This window comes from Alosa sapidissima, chromosome 2 (assembly GCF_018492685.1).
Source record: "Alosa sapidissima isolate fAloSap1 chromosome 2, fAloSap1.pri, whole genome shotgun sequence".
NCBI lineage: Eukaryota > Metazoa > Chordata > Actinopteri > Clupeiformes > Clupeidae > Alosa > Alosa sapidissima.
Genome location: NC_055958.1, coordinates 30,397,709 through 30,416,195, shown reverse-complemented (window position 1 = coordinate 30,416,195; position 18,487 = coordinate 30,397,709). Strand labels below are relative to the sequence as shown.

The 18,487-nt window shown below is 45.5% G+C and overlaps 1 protein-coding gene across 1 annotated transcript in view; it reads left to right on the top strand.

Annotated features, from left to right (window-relative positions):
* si:ch211-269e2.1 (cohesin subunit SA-2) overlaps positions 1 to 18,487 on the top strand; it is a 28,984-nt gene that overhangs the window by 1,868 nt on the left and 8,629 nt on the right. The window contains 23 exon segments of the mRNA XM_042076983.1: positions 171 to 335; positions 690 to 786; positions 1,239 to 1,312; positions 1,419 to 1,490; positions 1,963 to 2,167; positions 3,558 to 3,640; positions 3,642 to 3,698; positions 4,344 to 4,417; positions 5,073 to 5,196; positions 5,963 to 6,061; positions 6,879 to 6,958; positions 7,391 to 7,498; positions 9,524 to 9,638; positions 10,011 to 10,149; positions 10,556 to 10,659; positions 11,950 to 12,042; positions 12,370 to 12,456; positions 12,825 to 13,025; positions 13,196 to 13,272; positions 13,368 to 13,455; positions 13,782 to 13,862; positions 15,842 to 15,934; positions 16,722 to 16,902. Coding sequence (XP_041932917.1) covers positions 171 to 335; positions 690 to 786; positions 1,239 to 1,312; positions 1,419 to 1,490; positions 1,963 to 2,167; positions 3,558 to 3,640; positions 3,642 to 3,698; positions 4,344 to 4,417; positions 5,073 to 5,196; positions 5,963 to 6,061; positions 6,879 to 6,958; positions 7,391 to 7,498; positions 9,524 to 9,638; positions 10,011 to 10,149; positions 10,556 to 10,659; positions 11,950 to 12,042; positions 12,370 to 12,456; positions 12,825 to 13,025; positions 13,196 to 13,272; positions 13,368 to 13,455; positions 13,782 to 13,862; positions 15,842 to 15,934; positions 16,722 to 16,902 — 2,497 coding nt within the window.

The window sequence follows — 18,487 nt, the reverse complement described above, 5'->3', positions numbered from 1 at the left end:
CCATAGACGTTGGGAATGTTTTGAGAACATTTCTTCTGTCTCCAAGGCATTGTGTTCCTGCTCTTAGAGCATCATTTTCTAAGTCTACTTATCAATTCTTCACTTAGTTTGCACATCTACTGAAGTACTCCTTAAGGAAATGTGTTGATATTTGTGGTTGTGACACACAGAGGGGAAAAAGGAAGGCCCGAGAAGGGGTGGAGAATGCCAAACGCAAGCACCCCAGAACCAGCAATGGAGGCCTGGGCAGAGCAGAGAATGGGCGCCCCAACAAGAGGGACATGGAATCGGTCACCCTGTTTGAAGTGGTCACCATGGGGCGGGGTGCCATCCAGGTACACAAGAGAAGCACATAGCTGTTAAAAAGTGTCATAGATGAATAGTGCAAGACCATTGTAGGTTCAGTTCTTCTTATGTGGTAGAAAATTAAGCATTTGTGTTCTGAGCATTGATTTCAAAATAAAATGTTAGTTGAATGTAAACTTGAGGACATTTCTGTTTTTAGTTCTCTAGGTGAGAAATCTTTTTTTTCCCCTTTAATTTTCCTCATGGGGAACCATGAATGGCATACATGTTACAATTCACTGTTTGGCAGTGAACGTCAGTGTGTCTATCCTAGGCGTTAGTAACACCCATTATCCCATTAGAATGATCCCTCACCTCTCAGCCCTTGTGTGCTCTTGGCACAGGCCGTGGTGGATGACTGGATCGAGGCCTATGTGATGGACAGAGACACCGCTCTCCTGGACCTCATCAGCTTCTTCATCCAGTGCTCAGGGTGCAAAGGCAAGCCATATTCATTAATTCATTAATAAAACAATTCTTTTTTGTTTGTTTGTTACAATAGAGACAATGCTATAAACATTACAGCGTTATTACTAGTCATAGCATGATCGTATGGCTAATGCATGCCATTTGGCCCCGATAACTCAGAGCTAGCCTCATCTCCCCACGGTGATGCCACCTCTGCTGAGAACATGTCCTGTTCAGTATTTGTGGTTACTCTCTCTGCAGTGATAGTGTGAGAGTGTCACACATGTGGGATTTGAATTTCTTTGTGTGTTAGTGAACAGGTAGTCTCATGGGTGGATCTTTTAACATTATCCCACAAGCTTTTTGATGATGAATTATGAGTTATGAGATGATGAACTATGAGTCATCATGAAATCCTATTGTCAATACAAATCTTACTCCCACCACTACTACTAATAATGGGGCGTGTTCTTCATCCATTATAGGGCTGGTCACAGCAGAGATGTTTCAGAGCAGAGACATTGATGTCATGAGCAAAATGGTGGAAGATCTTGATGAGGTAAAATTCACTGTCTCCTATGATTTTTTTTTCTTACAATGTTTTCCAATTCAGTGCTCACTCTGTACAACTGACTGAAACTGTATACTTGCTTGGTTTTTTTTAGGGCTCGGGATTGCAGTACAAGAGGTTCATGGCCTTCCCCTGGATCCTCACTGTCACTTGGCCCATGGACGTGGTGAGTGTGTGGGGGGTTATGTTATCCTGTCATTTCCTGTCAGCCGCTCCTTGTGCTGTCACTCCTGTATGTCATGATTCAGTGCCTCGGACATGCTGGTGGACAGGCCGTTTAGCAGGTTGCTGTGAGTAATGGCCTGCTTGGTCCCCCTAAACCGCACTGACATTGTCATTCTGAGTTATCCACTTGCTGACCTGTTTACCACTCAGACAAGTGGAAATCTCTTAAATGGACAATGTACAGTATTCCTGAACATGGAGGTGAGCAGAGGCACCATCTGATTAGATATTTGTTTGTTTGTTTGTTTTTCTTTCTTTTGTTTGTTCTATCATTCTTTGTATCTTTGTTTTGATACTTTTTAAAATCTTTCTTTCATTCTTTCCAACTTTTGTTACTTCTTTCTCTCTTTCTCTCTCTCTCTCTCTCTCTCTCTCTCTCTCTCTCTCTCTCTCTTTCCACCCCTCTCTCCCAGGACTCTGGCGAGTATCCTCTCGTCATCACCACTCAGTACTGGAAGCGCTTCCGCTCGCAGTTCTGTGAATTTGTGTCGGTGCTGGTGGCACGCTGTCAGAACTGCATCATCTTCGACGGCTACCTGATGAGCACTCTGATCTCGCTGCTGACCGAGCTCTCCGACTCGCGGCTGCGTGCCTTCAGGCACACCTGCACGCTGGCAGGTAACATCTGACCATACGTCCAGTCCTTCCCTTCCCCTTCCAAAATGTCATGCTCAACCCTCAAGTGTATGACAGGTTTGTCAGGCAGGTGAAGAGAAGTTTGCTGCGTTTCACTGCTAGACAGGAGATGGTGATATGCTAGCCATGTCTCCTGGTTTTCTTGATTGTTGGGCAGTTTGTTCATTTAAACACACACACACACGCACACACACAAAGAGAGAGTGATAGAGAGTGAAAGAGAGAGAGAGAGAGAGGGAGCAAAGACACAGAGAGAAAGAGAGTGGCAGAAAGAGATATACAATCAAAACATACTGACACACACACATATACACACATATACTTTACATATACACACATATTGTCACTGTTGCTTTTGGTGTTGTTGTTGTTGTTGGTATACTGTTTTATATGGTTATTATGGACACATGGTCCATATGTCTCCTTGGTTTGCTGTTCCTGTTACTGTTTCTGTTCCTGTAAGTGTTGTCTTTGACTGACTGCCCTCTCCTCTCCTCCTCTGTTTTCCTCCTCCTCTCCTCTCCTCTCTTCTCTTCTCTCTCCTCCCCTCCTTTCCTCTCCTCTCCTCCTCTGTTCTCCCCCTCCTCTCATCTCCTCTCTTTCCTTTCCTCTCCTCTCCTCCCCTCCTCTCCTCCTCTGTTCTCCCCCTCCTCTCATCTCCTCTCTCTCCTTTCCTCTCCTCTCCTCCTCTGTTTTCCTCCTCCTCTCCTCTCCTCTCTTCTCCTCTCTCCTCTCCTCCTTTCCTCTCCTCTCCTCCTCTGTTCTCCTCCTCCCCTCCTTTGCTCTACTCTCCACTTCCTCTCCTCTCTTCTCCTCTCCTCCTCTGTTCTCCCCCTCCTCTCATCTCCTCTCTTTCCTTTCCTCTCCTCTCCTCCCCTCCTCTCCTCCTCTCCTCCTCTGTTCTCCCCCTCCTCTCATCTCCTCTCTTTCCTCTCCTCTCCTCCCCTCCTCTCCTCCTCTGTTCTCCCCCTCCTCTCATCTCCTCTCTCTCCTTTCCTCTCCTCTCCTCCCCTCCTCTCCTCCTCTCCTCTCCTCTATCCTCACCTCTTCTCTGTTCTCCTCCTCCTCTCCTCTCCTCCTCCTCTCCTCTCCTCTCTTCTCTTCTCTCTCCTCCCCTCCTTTCCTCTCCTCTCCTCCTCTGTTCTCCTCCTCCCCTCCTTTGCTCTACTCTCCACTTCCTCCTCTCCTCCTCTCCTCTCCTCTCCTCCTCTGTTCTCTCCCTCCTCTCATCTCCTCTCCTCTCCTCCCCTCCTCTCCTCCTCTCCTCCTCCTCTCCTCTCCTCCTCCTCCTCTCCTCCTCTCCTCTCCTCTCCTCTGTTCTTCTCTGCTCTCCTCCACCATTGTGGTGTGTGTTGTGTGCCGTCCCCTGCAGCGGTGAAGCTGCTCAGTGCCCTGGTGAGCCTGAGCGTGAACGTGGACAACAGCCAGAAGCTGCTGGAGGTGGAGAGGTCCAAGTACCCCCGGCCGAAATGCCTCGCCCCGCCTGGAGCGCATCCAGAGGAAGGTGCTGGAGGTGGGTGGGCTCATGGTCTCATGCGACTTCCAGCAGAGCACTTCTGTCCAATATGTCCAAGAGGCAAAACCACATGTGTAGTTATGTTGATGTTAGAGGATACTGAAGTTCTGCTGAAGTTCTGCTGATTTTGCTCGACTCCGAGTATCTTGAGCCACTTGGCTGCACTGTTCATAATGATATTAGCTCTAGAGAAATGGGTTGGTAATAGTTTGAGTGAAAATTTGTTTACTCCACAAGCTGGGTAAAAGAGTCGTAAAACTGTGTGATGCTTTTTTGACCCAGGTGCTGGGCTCTCCTAGAGATGATGGAAGAAAGCTTTCGGTTCATTTAGTGCACTGTTTGTTGTCTACAAAGAAGAGGTTTGGAGGCTTTATGTAGACCAAGAAGCAGGCAACAACTATCGCACTTTGGATTGGATTCAGCATATTTTGTTTCACAAACTAAAATAACTTTTACAATAAAATTAAAATAAAATAAAATAACAGTTCCACAACTTAACCAACACATTGGGTTGGGTTGCACCTTCTGTCATGCAGTGTACCTGAACATGATGGATCTGTGACCGGCCTGTCTCTGCCGTGCATCACACCAGGCTGCAGAGAGGGCTGAGTTTAATGTTTAATCTCCCTGTCACTCTTGCAGCTGCAGGAGAGGAAGCTGGAGCTGGAGAACATGATGGACGCCATCTTTAAGGGTGTCTTCCTCAAGCGCTACAGGTGAGCCGCATCCGCTCACCCTGCTAGGTAAGGGATAACGGCCGCCAAGGTGTCCCGATATATGGGAATTAATGGACGAGGTGGAGGCAAAGTAGTCCACGACGCAAAGTGGAGTACCTCCACCAAGTGCCAAGATGAAGTATAAAAACCAAGGTCCCTGCCAGTAGCTAATAGAATCCTGCTTCTGGATGTCATAGACATAGCCTTCCCTAATGAAAAGGTGGAGTATTTATCTCATATGAGCTCTTGATATATGAAAACAAGACACACCGTAATTATGCCCCCCTTTGTGGGGGAAGTATTTTACATCTCTGCGTTGTTGCAATTTGAGAGACTGTGACATTGACCTCTACCATCTTTACGTAGATGTGTAAGGCAGTCTGAATGGTGCTTGACCTAAGAGTTACAAATATAGCGTAAACCCCTTACACGTGTATATTGTCATACATAAAGTAAATTCAACCCAGAGTTGATATTTATGGAGGAGACTCTCTGACAAAATCACAGTCAAAATGCATCAGTGTAGTTCTCTAATAGCGTACGATTGCATTTTAAATGTGTCTTGAAATTGACAAGGCCGAACCTTCCTTTTCATCAATTTTGAATGTGCTGCCTCGGAGTTGCCTCTCTGACGTGCTGTCAACGCTGCTCACAGGGACGTGGTGGCGGAGATCAGGGCCGTCTGTATGGAGGAGCTGACGGTGTGGATGCGCCTGTACGGCAGCCTGTTCCTGAATGACAGCTACCTTAAGTACGTCGGCTGGATGCTGCATGACAAGGTGCGCGGGGCCCACTTTATTTACACACACACACACACACACACACACACGACACTCACTCAACTGTTTCCACTCCTGCCCCTTCCCCCACTTGACACGGTGTGTGAGAGAAGTTCGTGTGAGAGGGGTTGGGGGAGTTATTTAGCCTCTGGGTCCCATTAAACTATATTGTGTAAGTGTGTGTATGTGTTTGTGTCTTGTGTGTGTGTGTGTGTGTGTGTAAGTGTGTGTATTGTCCAGGTCATGTCCAACCGAGGCTGACTGACAGTATGCCCTGCAGCAGTAGAGTTTAGTGTGCTGCGTGGGCCCTTACCTCAGGGCACTGTTCACAATGGACAGCTGCTCTTAACACTGGAACATCATTATAAGATACCCAGGATAAGGAATATCATTCACACACACACACACACACACACACACACACACACACACACACACACACACACACACAGAGACACTGTATTTTTTGTGCCTGGACGTATGTCAAATTTTGTTTTCCAGTAATGGTCATAGTGGTCCAATTATTTGACAAATATCCACCAAGACTCGCCCTGTTTATTGAGCTTATGAACATGTGGGTGCATTGTTAAACTTGCTAATGTAATGAGTGAAGTGGCTGTTATGTGTGTGTCTCAGTTTTTGAAATGTCATTAGTTTGATATGTTGTTACTGTGTGCAAAAACTGTGTTGTTAGCACCTCAACTTTGCTCATAAAAGCACACCAGGCCTCCTTCCTCAGCATTCACTAGTGACGTTTTTGTTGCAGCAACCAGACGTGCGGCTGAAGTGTGCGTTGGGACTGCAGGGACTGTACCTGGAAGAAAACCTCAGCCTCAAAATGGACCTCTTCACCATCCGCTTCAAGGTACAAATACAACGGCCCCCCACCTCTGCTGTGGCGTGCTCAGCCGTGAGTCTGTCTGTTTATGCTATCAATAGGATATCAAACAATTAATTCTTTATTAGTTAAGGTCACATTTGAACCCAGAAGTTCACAGTGAAATTATGAGAGAATGGGATTTCTCTGATCTGCAGTGCCTTTTTAAAGATGCACGTACAGAGCATTGCAGCTGCCATGAGTTCATATTAACCAGTCTGTGCTTTCAGAGACAGTGTATAAGCTGATGGACTGAAACAGTAGACTCTATTAGCTAGCAATACAATGTCTAACAATATAATGGCTAACTCCATAATCTGAGTTGTATAGATGGCAGCCATGCGCCCACTGGCTGTGCTTTGCTGTGTGTGCTCTGTTGAGGGCAGCAGGTCAGTGAACCATGACCTATTAGTGTGGCCTCTCTGAGGGCCCCTGGCCTGCCCCAGGATTCAGGGGGCCTCTCTCCACTCCTCCTAACCTGGCCCGGCTCTCATTATGAACTGCAAATGACCCCCTTCAGGTCGCGGGCTAGGATTCACGGGGTGAGGCTCGGGTTAATGAGGGCATGGTAGGTACCTGTGTGAGGCGAGACAGGGAAATGGATTCACAAACTGTCAGGACGAGTGAGAGAGATGGCAGGTGATGAATGGACTCAGCAGGAAGCTCACTGAGTAACTTAGCTTAGCTGTGTTTGGATAGCATGTGGATTATATGGGAATGGTCTGTTAAAGAGTGTGTTGGTTGTGTTGGGGTTCTAAGTTGTTGCCTGTGTATGAATCCATTTGTTGTTGGGGTTGTTCTGTAGGAGAGGATGCTCTCTATGGTGCTGGATAAAGACCACGAGGTGGCCATGCAGGCTATGAAGCTACTGATGTCCGTCTCTAAGTGAGTCTCTCTCTCTCTCGCTCTGTATCTGTCTGTCTGACAGTCCACAGTGTTTCCCAGAGAATTGAATTCCATTTGTGGTGGTTGGTTTGCAGAATTAACTTAAATGCAACAGTTTTTAACAAATTAGCACAACGTGGTTATGATGCTAACCAGATTTAAGCACAATTTAGTACAACCTGGAAAATCATATTGTGGTGGTCAATGTTGATATTGTGGTGGGCCGCCACAAGTAGTCAATGTATGGGAAACACTGGTCTATCTCTCTCTCTCTCTCTCTCTCTCTCTCTCTCTCTCTCTCTCTCTCTTCTCTCTCTCTTTTTCTCTCTTTCTCTCTCACTGTCTGTCTGTCTATCTAATCACCAAATGTTATGAGATTTGCCAAGCTCCATAGTGAACTCTGTCTGATCCACACACTGTTTTGTGGGTCAGGTACTGTGACGACACGTTCTCTCAGGATGACTTCAAGCACATGTTCCAGTTTGTCTACTCTTCCAACCGCCCTCTGGCGGCCGCCGCGGGAGAAATCCTCTACTGCAGGTCAGTGAGAGGCCACTCGGCCCTCTAATGGCCTCACTCAGAGAGTCCGTGAAGAAGGCAGTCAAGGAGCCACAGCGCTGGCCTGGGGTCTGCTGGGGTCTGCTGGGGTCTGCCTGAGTTGAACCATGGCAAGTCAAGTCAAGTAAAGTTTATTTATATAGTGCATTTCATACACAGAGGTCATTCAATGTGCTTTACATAAACAAAAGCAAACAGTAATAACAAATAAAAGCATAAAAGGGCAATAGCGAAATAATAGTTTAAAAGGTAAAGATCACAAAAAATAAATAAATATAAAACACACAAGGTAAAATCATTTAAAAAGAATAATTAAAAAGACAAAATAAAACAATTCCTCGACTGTGTCTCTGTCCGGTCTTTTCAGTGTATTCCTCTTCTCCTTTCGGCGCATGTTATTGGTGTTCATGAAAAGAACTGATTGCTAAAGCAACTGAAACCCGAGCTTGGTTTGCCAAGTGTGTAGGATTACAGTTTTTTTCAGTCGCTAACAAGCGTTTGTCCAACGAGTTGTCACATTTTCAAAACTCTAAATACAGTTAGCACAGCATCTGTCTTTTGTGGCCATACCATTCACACATTTCATGTCGTTTTCACACGATATGCAGTCAGTGAACACATTTCCACAATGCTTACATTTTCTTAACAGACAAGCTATACCTCCCAACAAAATTATGGATTGTTTTTGCAGTATTTACGAATGTTAACACACAACATCCCACAATAGCAAAAACAATATTCCAAACCTTAGATACAGTACAAAAACCTCTGCTTCTGCAATGATATCAGTTCAAAAACAATATATCTCAGCTGATAATAAACAAACAATTGAATAATTGACACGCAATTGATTTATGTTGGGTAAATTGGGCCAACCACAGCTGATTCCAGTCTGGCTTAGACTCAGTGGCAGGGGTTATTTTTTTCTATTGCATTGACACGTATAAAGTAAAAGGAGGACTTTGAGGAGTGATGTTTTTAGAAACATAAACAGAAAAAGACAAACACTGTAATGTCTGGATGAGGAAGAGTAAGAGCAAGGGGCCCAGGGAGAAGAGCAGGCCCAGTGAGAGATGCAGGAGCAGTGAGAGGAGCAGTGAGAGGAGCAGGGCCAGGGAGAAGAGCAGGCCCAAAGAGAGGGCAAGGTAGAGGTGTAAGAATGCGTGGTGGTGGCATTCCAAAGGTTGCAAGAACTGTTGTCAGTGATGAAATTCGTGCCACTATCATTGACCATGTAATCAATGCGATGTTGATGAAAACATGTGCACTAACCCTGAAGATCCTGAAGAGCGCAGAGATTAGATACAGTAATTTTATGCTTTTTATCTGGGCTTTTTGCTGTTTTTTTGTTCAGAATGCTCTTGTGTGTTTCATGGATATTTTGTTGTTCACTGTAAGCAATACTGTAAAACTTTTTCTGTTCTATCATACTGTAAACAGTATTTCTACTGTACCTCCCGTAGTAAACAGTAAAGGAAAAAATAAACTGATTTGCTTTTTACTGGAATGCTTTTGAATGTGAACATAACATGTGGACATAAAGTTACCAACCAAGACATTTAGTGTAAAAATTGCATGCAAATACCTGTAAAACTGAAACATACTGTAAAAGTATATGCAGTTTTTGTAATGTCAACAATAGCCAGTAGTTTGAAACCTGGTGTACTTTGATTGAATGCATGTACCTTGTGAAGTGAAAACAAGTGTCCTTCTTTGACAGAATAATTTAATTTTGAGTCAGATTTCCAGTGTTTTGGTAAAGTTAGTGTGTGCAGAGAGATATGTGTTAGTAATATATTTAACAAAATGTGTTTTTGAGAAGAACATGATCCATTTGGCCAATTGTGTTTTCTAGATGTGAGTCTATGTTAAGAGTTTAGAAAAAGTATCTGAAGTATGGGTAAGCGCTTGTTAGCGATTAAAAAAAACTGTAAGAAATAGACATGGACGTTTTTTTTTGTTAATGGAAAGAAACCATTTTCTCGTTCCCCCTCTCTGATCTCCCAGACTGCTTGTTGAGCCTGACGTGCTGACCAGGGAGGGGGCCACAGGTGCCGAGCGGCACAGGGACCTAACGCTGGCCAGAGTGCGGGCCCTGATGCACTTCTCAGAGGAGAGCGAGGTGAGAAAGGCACCGTCACAACTAAACAGCGTTAAAGAGCAAAGAGAACAGGGTAGAGTGAAGACCACCATGTCATCATCAAGACACTTAACAAACCTCTTTGAGCAAGCCAGTGGTGACAGAAAGACCCCGTCGAACACAGTTTAGTTGTCTATATAGACATGTTTGTGTGCACTGAATGCCTGAATGGGTCTCCGCTTATGGGCATGGTTCTGTTCACGGTTTCCTCCTGTTAAAAGGAGAATTCTCCCCTTTCGCTTTAGTGCTTAGTAATTCATACTCTGGTGCTCTATCCATAAAGCAAATGAGTGATTGAACTGAGTGTGTTGTTTGTGTGTGTGTGTGTTGTGTGTGTTGTGTGTTGGTGTCCAGCTGCACGAGCATGTGGTGTACCTGGTGGACAGCCTGTGGGAGTGTGGCGGGGCCGTGCTCAGGGACTGGGCCTCACTCACCTCGCTGCTCCTACAGCCCTCTCCACCCTCCTCCTCCTCACCTGCAGCCCAGGAGCAAGGTAAGGTCTTACACACACACACACACACACACACACACACACACACACACACACACACACACACGGACCTACATTCACAGACTCAGACACAGACTGACACATCTCACATAGACACACACACACAGAGACACACACACATACACACACACACACACACTCAGACATGCACAGATTCTCAGACTCATACTCACCTAGATACATACACTTACATACTGTACACCCAGTCTCTCTTTTCTCTCTTTCTCGCTCTGTCTCTCTCTCTCTCTCCCAATTCATACCTCATATCTTATGAAATACTGTAGGTCACTGTAGGTGTATTATTTTACAGTTAAACCAAAACGACTGTATAGAATTATATGCATGTTTCTGTATTTGTGTGTGTGTGTGTGTGTGTGTGTGTGTGTAGTTGTGAGCCCTGCTGAGCTGCGCTTTGTGCTGGAGGTCCTGTTGGCATCGGTCAGACAGGCTGCAGAGGGACCTCCACTGGCCGGCAGAGCCACAGGCAAAAAGGTGCCAGTGCCACACCTCATATAAACATCCACATCCACATCCACATCCACACACATGCAGCCCTGCCTGCATCATGTGTTTTTTCTTGTTAGGGACAGTTATGATATGACAGAAAGACATAGGAGAAAAATTTACTACAGCAGTATACTACATTCAGTATAGGACAAGGAGCACCACTCCCCTCCCTGCAGGACATTTACACCACCCGCCTCACCCGCAAAGCACTAATGATTGTCAAGGATACAACCCACCCTGCACACGAACTGTTCAGCCTCCTGCCCTCTGGAAAGCGGTACAGGAGCCTCCGCTCCCGCACCACCAGACTGGCAAGTAGCTTCATCCACCAAGCAATCAGGATGCTGAACACTCTACCCACTCTCCCATCACTGACAGCCCCCCCCACCCACCAGCCAACCAGGAACCTAGGAAACTAGGATCCTGTCTACCAAACCCCCCCCCCCCCCCCCAACACCGCCATGTGGAACTGCACTGTGACTGCGCAGCCAAACGTGTTGCTGCTTCACATCAAGCCTGATATACTTGAATTACTACATACTGCATATCAATGTAAATATACAGGTCACACAAGCACAAGTTTAAACTTCATGTAACTGTTAAGACTATATAAATATACAACACAACTACCTCTATTTTTTTTATATATATATATGTCCTATATTTCTATTTTGATACATACATGTTCTATATTTCAGTCTTGCACTTTAATTTAATGTTTATTGTCTATGGCTATGTCCATAGTATGTCTATGTCTGTATTTAAAGCATGTCTATGTCTGCATGGGAAAGTAAGAAACGAAATTTCAATTCTTTGTATGACCAGTGCATGTAAAGAAATTGACAATAAAAGCCGACTTGACTTGACTTGACTTGAAAAGTATAGGACCAGTTCCAGTTTATGGCGGCAATGATGATACTAAGAGTCTGTATGTACTGTGTGTGTGTGTGTGTGTTCTGTGCGCAGGTTATCGGTGCTAAAGACAAGAAGAGTCAGCAGGATGAGTGTGTCGGCCTCACGGCTCACATGCAGCCCTGCCTGCATCACTGTTTATGTGTTTTTTCTTGTTAGGGACAGTTATGATATGACAGAAAGACATAGGAGAAAAATTTACTACAGCAGTATACTACATTCAGTATAGGACAAGTATAGGACCAGTTCCAGTTTATGGCGGCAATGATGATACTAAGAGTCTGTATGTACTGTGTGTGTGTGTGTGTGTGTGTGTGTGTGTGTGTGTGTGTGTGTGTGTGTGTGTGTGTGTTCTGTGCGCAGGTTATCGGTGCTAAAGACAAGAAGAGCCAGCAGGATGAGTGTGTCGGCCTCACGGCTCACCTGCTGAGGGTGCTGCCTCAGCTGCTATGTAAAGTAGGTCACTGGGGGAACAGTTTGATAAATCACCCAACTCCACCTCCGGCAAACCTCTGTTACTTGAAAATATGTAATCTAAAGAAAGATAAGTTTGTAATCTTGAATAATGTTAAATAATTGTTTTGGTATGTTGATGCCCTGATAAAGCTCTGGATTGAAGGCTCAGCTAATTTGTTTTTAATGCTAATTTGTTTTCTGTTCATGTCAGGTGGAGCTAGCAGTGTTGTGTGTGCGTCTCGTTTGGATGTCTGATGAAGAGATGTAGTGCATGCGACATGCAGCCATCTTCTTTTGACACTTACAGTTCCTCTGTTGTCTCCTCAGTACTCAGAGGATGTGCAGATGATGACATCACTACTCAAAATACCTCAGTACTTCCAGGTGATCACGTCGGGAGAGGAGCACAGCGAGGTGAGATCTGCAACTCCATGTTCTTATTCTTCCAGCTGGACATCTGAGGAGTTTTTAGCTTATTTCCACAGAAGAACCCTTTAAAGATGTACATTTAGAACCTATTTTGGTTTTTTGGCTATTCATTTCCCTACATTTGGATACAATTCACACAACTCCACAATTTTTGGCTGCATCAGTGAAAACTTTTTTTTTTTTTGTTTTACTTTGAATGTTGTTTTCCTACACATACACATAAGCACACTGGTCTGCCATGCAGCCCCTCAGTTCCACCGAAAGAATTTAATGAATGTCAACAGAGTGTACCATCTCCCCCTGGTGGCTGGAGTCTGACAGTGCACCCCCCCCCCCCCTGTTCCCCACTGCAGGCTGTGCAGGGCCTGCTGGCTCGGATGGAGGCTGCTGTGAGCGGGCACACCGACCAGGCTCTGCTGGAGGCCGCTGCCCGCTCCTACCTGGCGCTCAGCTCCGAAGAGTCCCCCTGGCACGACCACGTGATCCCCGTCATGGACCAGCTCATCCAGCGCTGGACCGCTCACCTGGGAACACTTTTAGAAGACGTGCTAAAGGTGAGCGGCATCACCTGAGCTTCACTGTATGGTCTGCCTATGCGCCGTCTTTCTTTCTTCTGTTTCTGTTGCTTGTGTGGTTTGATGCTATAGTGTTTCTGGGGGAAAAGGGCAGTGGACGCTAAATTTGTGGACAATGCTCGGACGTTACCCTTCTGTCTCTGTTTTAGGAGGGACACTTCACTGAGGATAAAGAAAAAGCTGAAGAAATTCTGTCCACACTGAGAAAACTTACTGCTTTCCATAAGTATGTATGGTGACTCCATATTTGAATCATTTCAGTTTTTTTTACTCCTTGGTCATTTGTGTGAAGTGATTTGACCTTGTGACCTCTATCCTCAGTGGTCAACACATGTCTAAGTGGGGACTGCATGACCAGGTGTCTAAACTGCTCATAGCAGAGACCAAGCATGGAGGACTTCCTGCGGAGGTACTAAAGCTATGTAAATCTAAACACTACACTGACTACTTGATTTATTTATTAGTTGTATTACTGTATATTATTACTGTAACCTGTTATTGTAACTTGTCTCATACTTTGAATAACATTTTTAATTGAATAAAAATAAAACTTCTGCTACCAATTATTTTTTGTAGACCGTAGACTGTCAGAATGTTGGATAAAACTGATGGGTTTGTCTGATGTCAAACAGGAACAAGTTTACATCCAAGAAGGCATCTGTAAAACTTCCATGCAGTATCATAGTCTTAAAAGCTTTCATCTTCCTGTCCCCCCTGTCCCTCTCTGTGTCTCAGGTGGTGGTGGAAGCTCTGCGATGTGTGGGTCTGTCTATCCTCTGGAAGCTCCACAGCTTTGGCGAGGTGGCTGCCTCAAGGGTAAGTTTAGTCCAGTGCTGCGTGCTGCAAAACCTGGACACGCTGGGAGGGAATCAGCACTTAGAGTTATAGCAACCAAGCCAGTCTCTGAGCGTCTGCACTCGCTAGAGCAGAGTTGTAACTACCAAAAGCATCTCCAGTCTCTAAAACAGTGGCAAAGACAGAGCTGGCAGATCTAACCCCCTACACTTTTTTGTCAAATTAATTTGTTCTAATTAATTAATTCAGTTAATTGCTCCTCATGGTGTTCTTTAGATGTTCATTCAGTTGAGTGCGTCAATAATAAAACTATAAACTAAAGGGGAAACATACCAAGTGGCTTGGATCGAGCCATAGACTCCATAGCCACTCAGTCAACAGTCAACATGCTTCAACAACATGGAAGGGAGAGCTGTGATTTGATTGGCTCAGCAGTCAACAGTATCAACAGTACTTGCACGAATGGTGGGCTCTACCTTTAGGTTTCCATGCACACGTTCACCACGTCCATACCAGGTTCAAAGTGATGAATTAGTGGTCAGATTTATCTTGATGATTTAGCCGCGTGACTGGGGTGGAATATGATCAGTCAAAACACACACACACACACACACACACACACACACACACACACACACACACACACACACACACACACACACACACACACACACACACGGAGTTGGCCTTTGATGTTGAGAGAAGCAGTAGCACTACAGAGTGCGGGCCAGAGCTCATCAGGATCCCCCTGGAGGTTACGTCTGACGCATTTTTTTTAATAAGTTACGCAAATGCCGATGTGCAGTTGCCAAGGGCTAGTGCGCCTGGGTGATGGATTGGAGCGCTTGCGTGTTAGCGGCTACCTGCCTGTGTGGCGTTGGGACACGCGTAACGTGATCTGATCTCTAATGTCCGCCTGATTAAGCCCACTCTAACCCACCCCCAGTGTTTCCAGGCGCTTGGCATAATCACATTTCCTGCCTCCACGTTGACCTCTGACCCCGGAGGCACTGAAATATTGATGGACTAATGTGGCTGGAGGTAATAGGAGGGGTGGTGGTGGCGGTGGCGGACGGAGGATCAGGGCGAGGCGTAAGGATGACCACGTCCACTGGAAAACCTCTCCATCAATAACTGACAGGAGCCGGCTGGAATTCCAGCACTTCGGCCTCCATCTGCAATTCTAATGTCACTGTGTGCCACTGAGAGCCAGGTTAGGGCTGGGGGTGTTGGGTATGGCTGAGCCACACTTAGAAGAGAACGGGGGGGGGGGGGGGGGGGGGGGGGGGGGGGGGTATTATTATCATTGGATGAAAACAATCTCTCCTGGGTCCTTGGGAATGAAATTGTGCCGTCTTTGTGACGTGTCTCCACCACACTAAACTGAAATGGGACAGGCACTTCCTAAGACCCCCCCCCCCCCCCCCCCCCCCTCGTCCCACTCCTCTTCACCTCCTCCTCCTCCTCCTCCTCCTTCTTGTCTTCGCTCCCCGGAGCGCCACAACGCTGTAATTATGAAAGAGGAGTTTTTTTTTTTTTTTTTTTTTTTTTTTACACGAGGGAGCTGGCGCCGAGCTTTTTCATCCGCGCGCCGCTCCCCGAGCCCTCCTGTGCTCCGCCATCACATTGCATTATTTAGCCTAATTACGCCAGCGCAGTCTCTGTCTGCCGACGCACGCCTCTGAAGATGGGCCCTGCTACCCTGCACTCACACACTTCTCTCTCACACACAGATCTGTGTGTGTGTGTGTTTGTGTGTGTGTGTGTGTGTTTGAGCTTTTTAGATGACAGAGGGTTGATATATTTTTTCCCTACCTTTATGTTATTGATCTGTTTTTGCGCTGGATTGTGGCTTGCTGTTTTTTTGAAGTTAAAAATAAAATGTCTCTCTTCACGTCATGCTGTTAATTTTCTGCCTGATTTTTTTGCTGTGTGAAAAAGTGGGTGTATGCCATTAAAAGACAGTGTGTGTGTGTGTGTATGTGTGCGTGTGCTTTCAGGAGGCAGTCATCCGCCAGAGGACCCAGCTCCGAGCCTTCTGTGAGAAATGTCATCGCTGCCTCACCCACATGGAGCAGCAGGTCCGGGAACAGGTACTGTACGACATGTCTGCTCATCTCTCTTACCAGTAAAACTCACCCACATCGTAGCACGTCCGGGAACAGGTACTGTACGACATGTCTGCTCATGTCTGTCTTACTGTACCAGTAAAAGTCACCCACATTCCGGAATTGTCACCCCTGCTTGGAGTTTGATCTTTGCTTTTTTGAGTCAGACTATTGTTTTCGATGCCGAAATACCATTAGGACTTTGTTGTTTGTAGAGAGTGCGTGTCTGGCAACCGAACCGTTTCCTTGTTAAAGTCCAACGTGAACCGAGGCCTTGGGTTCAGAGAGGCTGTTTACAAGTGGAATGCCTGCAAATAGGCCGTCCCAGTTGTTCGCCTCTCAGTATCTCCCCCATCAAGGCCATTTCCTAATTGCGTGTAGTTTGGTGGAACTGCCTTGAGAATGCAGACATGAAAAACCGCGTTGCGAGTGGCCAAACTCCTCAGGGATATTTCATCTGCGCTCCCTCCTCCAGGACCCTGCTGTTTGGAGTAATGGAGATGACTCTTAACTGTCCTGGCCAGACAAAAAGGGCTTACTTTGTCGGCGTATTGTAGTCGATCTCCATCACATTTGTCTCTGATAAAAACCATCCATTAGCCCACAAGGAAACCATGTCTCTCTAGCATACTGCATGCAGTTATTGATAGCGTTGTTGCAGTTGGAACACAGCAGACACGCATTGGGTGTTAGACTGTGCTGTTGTTTCGATCCGGCGTTGATGTGGGTCAGGCTCTCAGTCACGCACTGTCCCTCTCTGAAACCCCCGTAGGCATTTGTGTCCCTGTGTGACGTGCTCGTGGCCCATAACTACCAGCTGCAGGTGTGGGAGCCGGCGTCGGGCACCCCTCTGCTCCTCTACGCCCCTGACCCCAAGCTGCAGAAGGCCCTGGTCACCTTCATCCTGGACCATGTCTTCACTGGCGCCGAGACGGACGGTCACAGCACCCGGGGTGAGAGGAAATGATGAAGTATATGTTTACACACACACACACACACACACAAACAAACAAACAAACAAACAAACAAACAAACACACACAAACACACTTCTTTTCTCTACTTCTTCCCACATGTGCAGCAAAAGGCTTTGCCTGCTTTGCCTGCTTTGCCTTTTTCTCAATAAGTGTTTCCTAAAAGTGTTTTTAATAAAAGAGTCATTGTAGTATTTTCGCTGGCGGAATGATTTCCCAAACAGCTAATTAATTTTTTTCCATATGCTATATATACCAAGTACAGTAGCTGGCGCTACCTTTTTTTACAGGTGTCTGAAGGCTTGTTGTGATTTTCAGTGAGCAGCTTAATTCCACAAGGTGGCAGTCTTTCTCTTTGTTAGACATGACGGCCTGCAAGATGTGGCCAGCTCTGAAAGAAAAATACTGGCACTTCAGCCTGTTGGCTTATTAATGGTAAAATATTCTCATATAAAATGTGTGCGCGCTGTTTGATACATTGAGTCTCTGCCTTACCGTATGCGATGGGCCCAGAAGGATTGACTAGCTTTTACAGCCGCCCATTCAAGCGTGACCTTTCGTTTAACCCCAGAAATCTGCGAGGAAATCATGCAAACGCAAATTAATTTTTATACATCTCTATTAGACAGCTAGTCCAAGAGGTCATTAGCATTTCTTATCCAGACGTTTTCCCGGCAATCATTAAATGGGCAATTTAACAGAGAGCCGTTAGTGCGCCCCCAAACACAAGGCTGCGAGAGATGCAGGTCACTGGTCATTTCCAACAGATTAGCTGATCGGAAGAGAAATTTCTCTGGTAAAGAGGAACATTATTTCAGTGTTTTTCCCCCTGTCCAACAAAAGCATTTAGAGATCTAAGGCAGAAAAACGGCACGCATGGAAATGGATTACACAATAAGCACTCAGATCAATACAAATAACGGCAGGCTTTTATTTGGAATACAGTATTTTCCACATGCAATAACATTGCTTTGTTGTATTGAGTTAAATAATGAATTTATTGATTAATGGATGCTACTGATCTAATGGATATTTAATCATCAGCAGGAAATTGACCACATTTAATCATGTTGTGTCTTCAAACACATGCACTAGGGAGGCCTTCCTTTTTGCTCTCCCATACGGCGTGTTTTCATCTTTTTGAAACAAATGTAATCTGGGTGTATTGGCTCATAACAAGTAATAAAAAGAAGCTTTAAGATTAGATTTAGTCCTTGTCTCCTATAGCGTAATCCAGACTTGTTCTATTAGGTAGTGACTTCAGGAATCAGTCACTGGGCAAAGACTGACATTGAGTTATGGAGTGAGGGTGTTGACTTCTCACTTCAGGAGGAAGATACATTATTACATGTTGGAAACTCACTTGTCTCTGCATTCTTTAAGTGTATTATCTGTTTCTTACCGGATGAATGCCAAAACAGCTGACTCCCACTCCACCCCTCTCTATTGGACTCGATCCTATATGGTTGTAGTAATAGATACATTATGTGCTAAAGAATAGTGTAAAATAATATGGAGGATATTTAGTGGCGTAATTATTTTCTGTCTGTCTGTGTGCGTGTGTG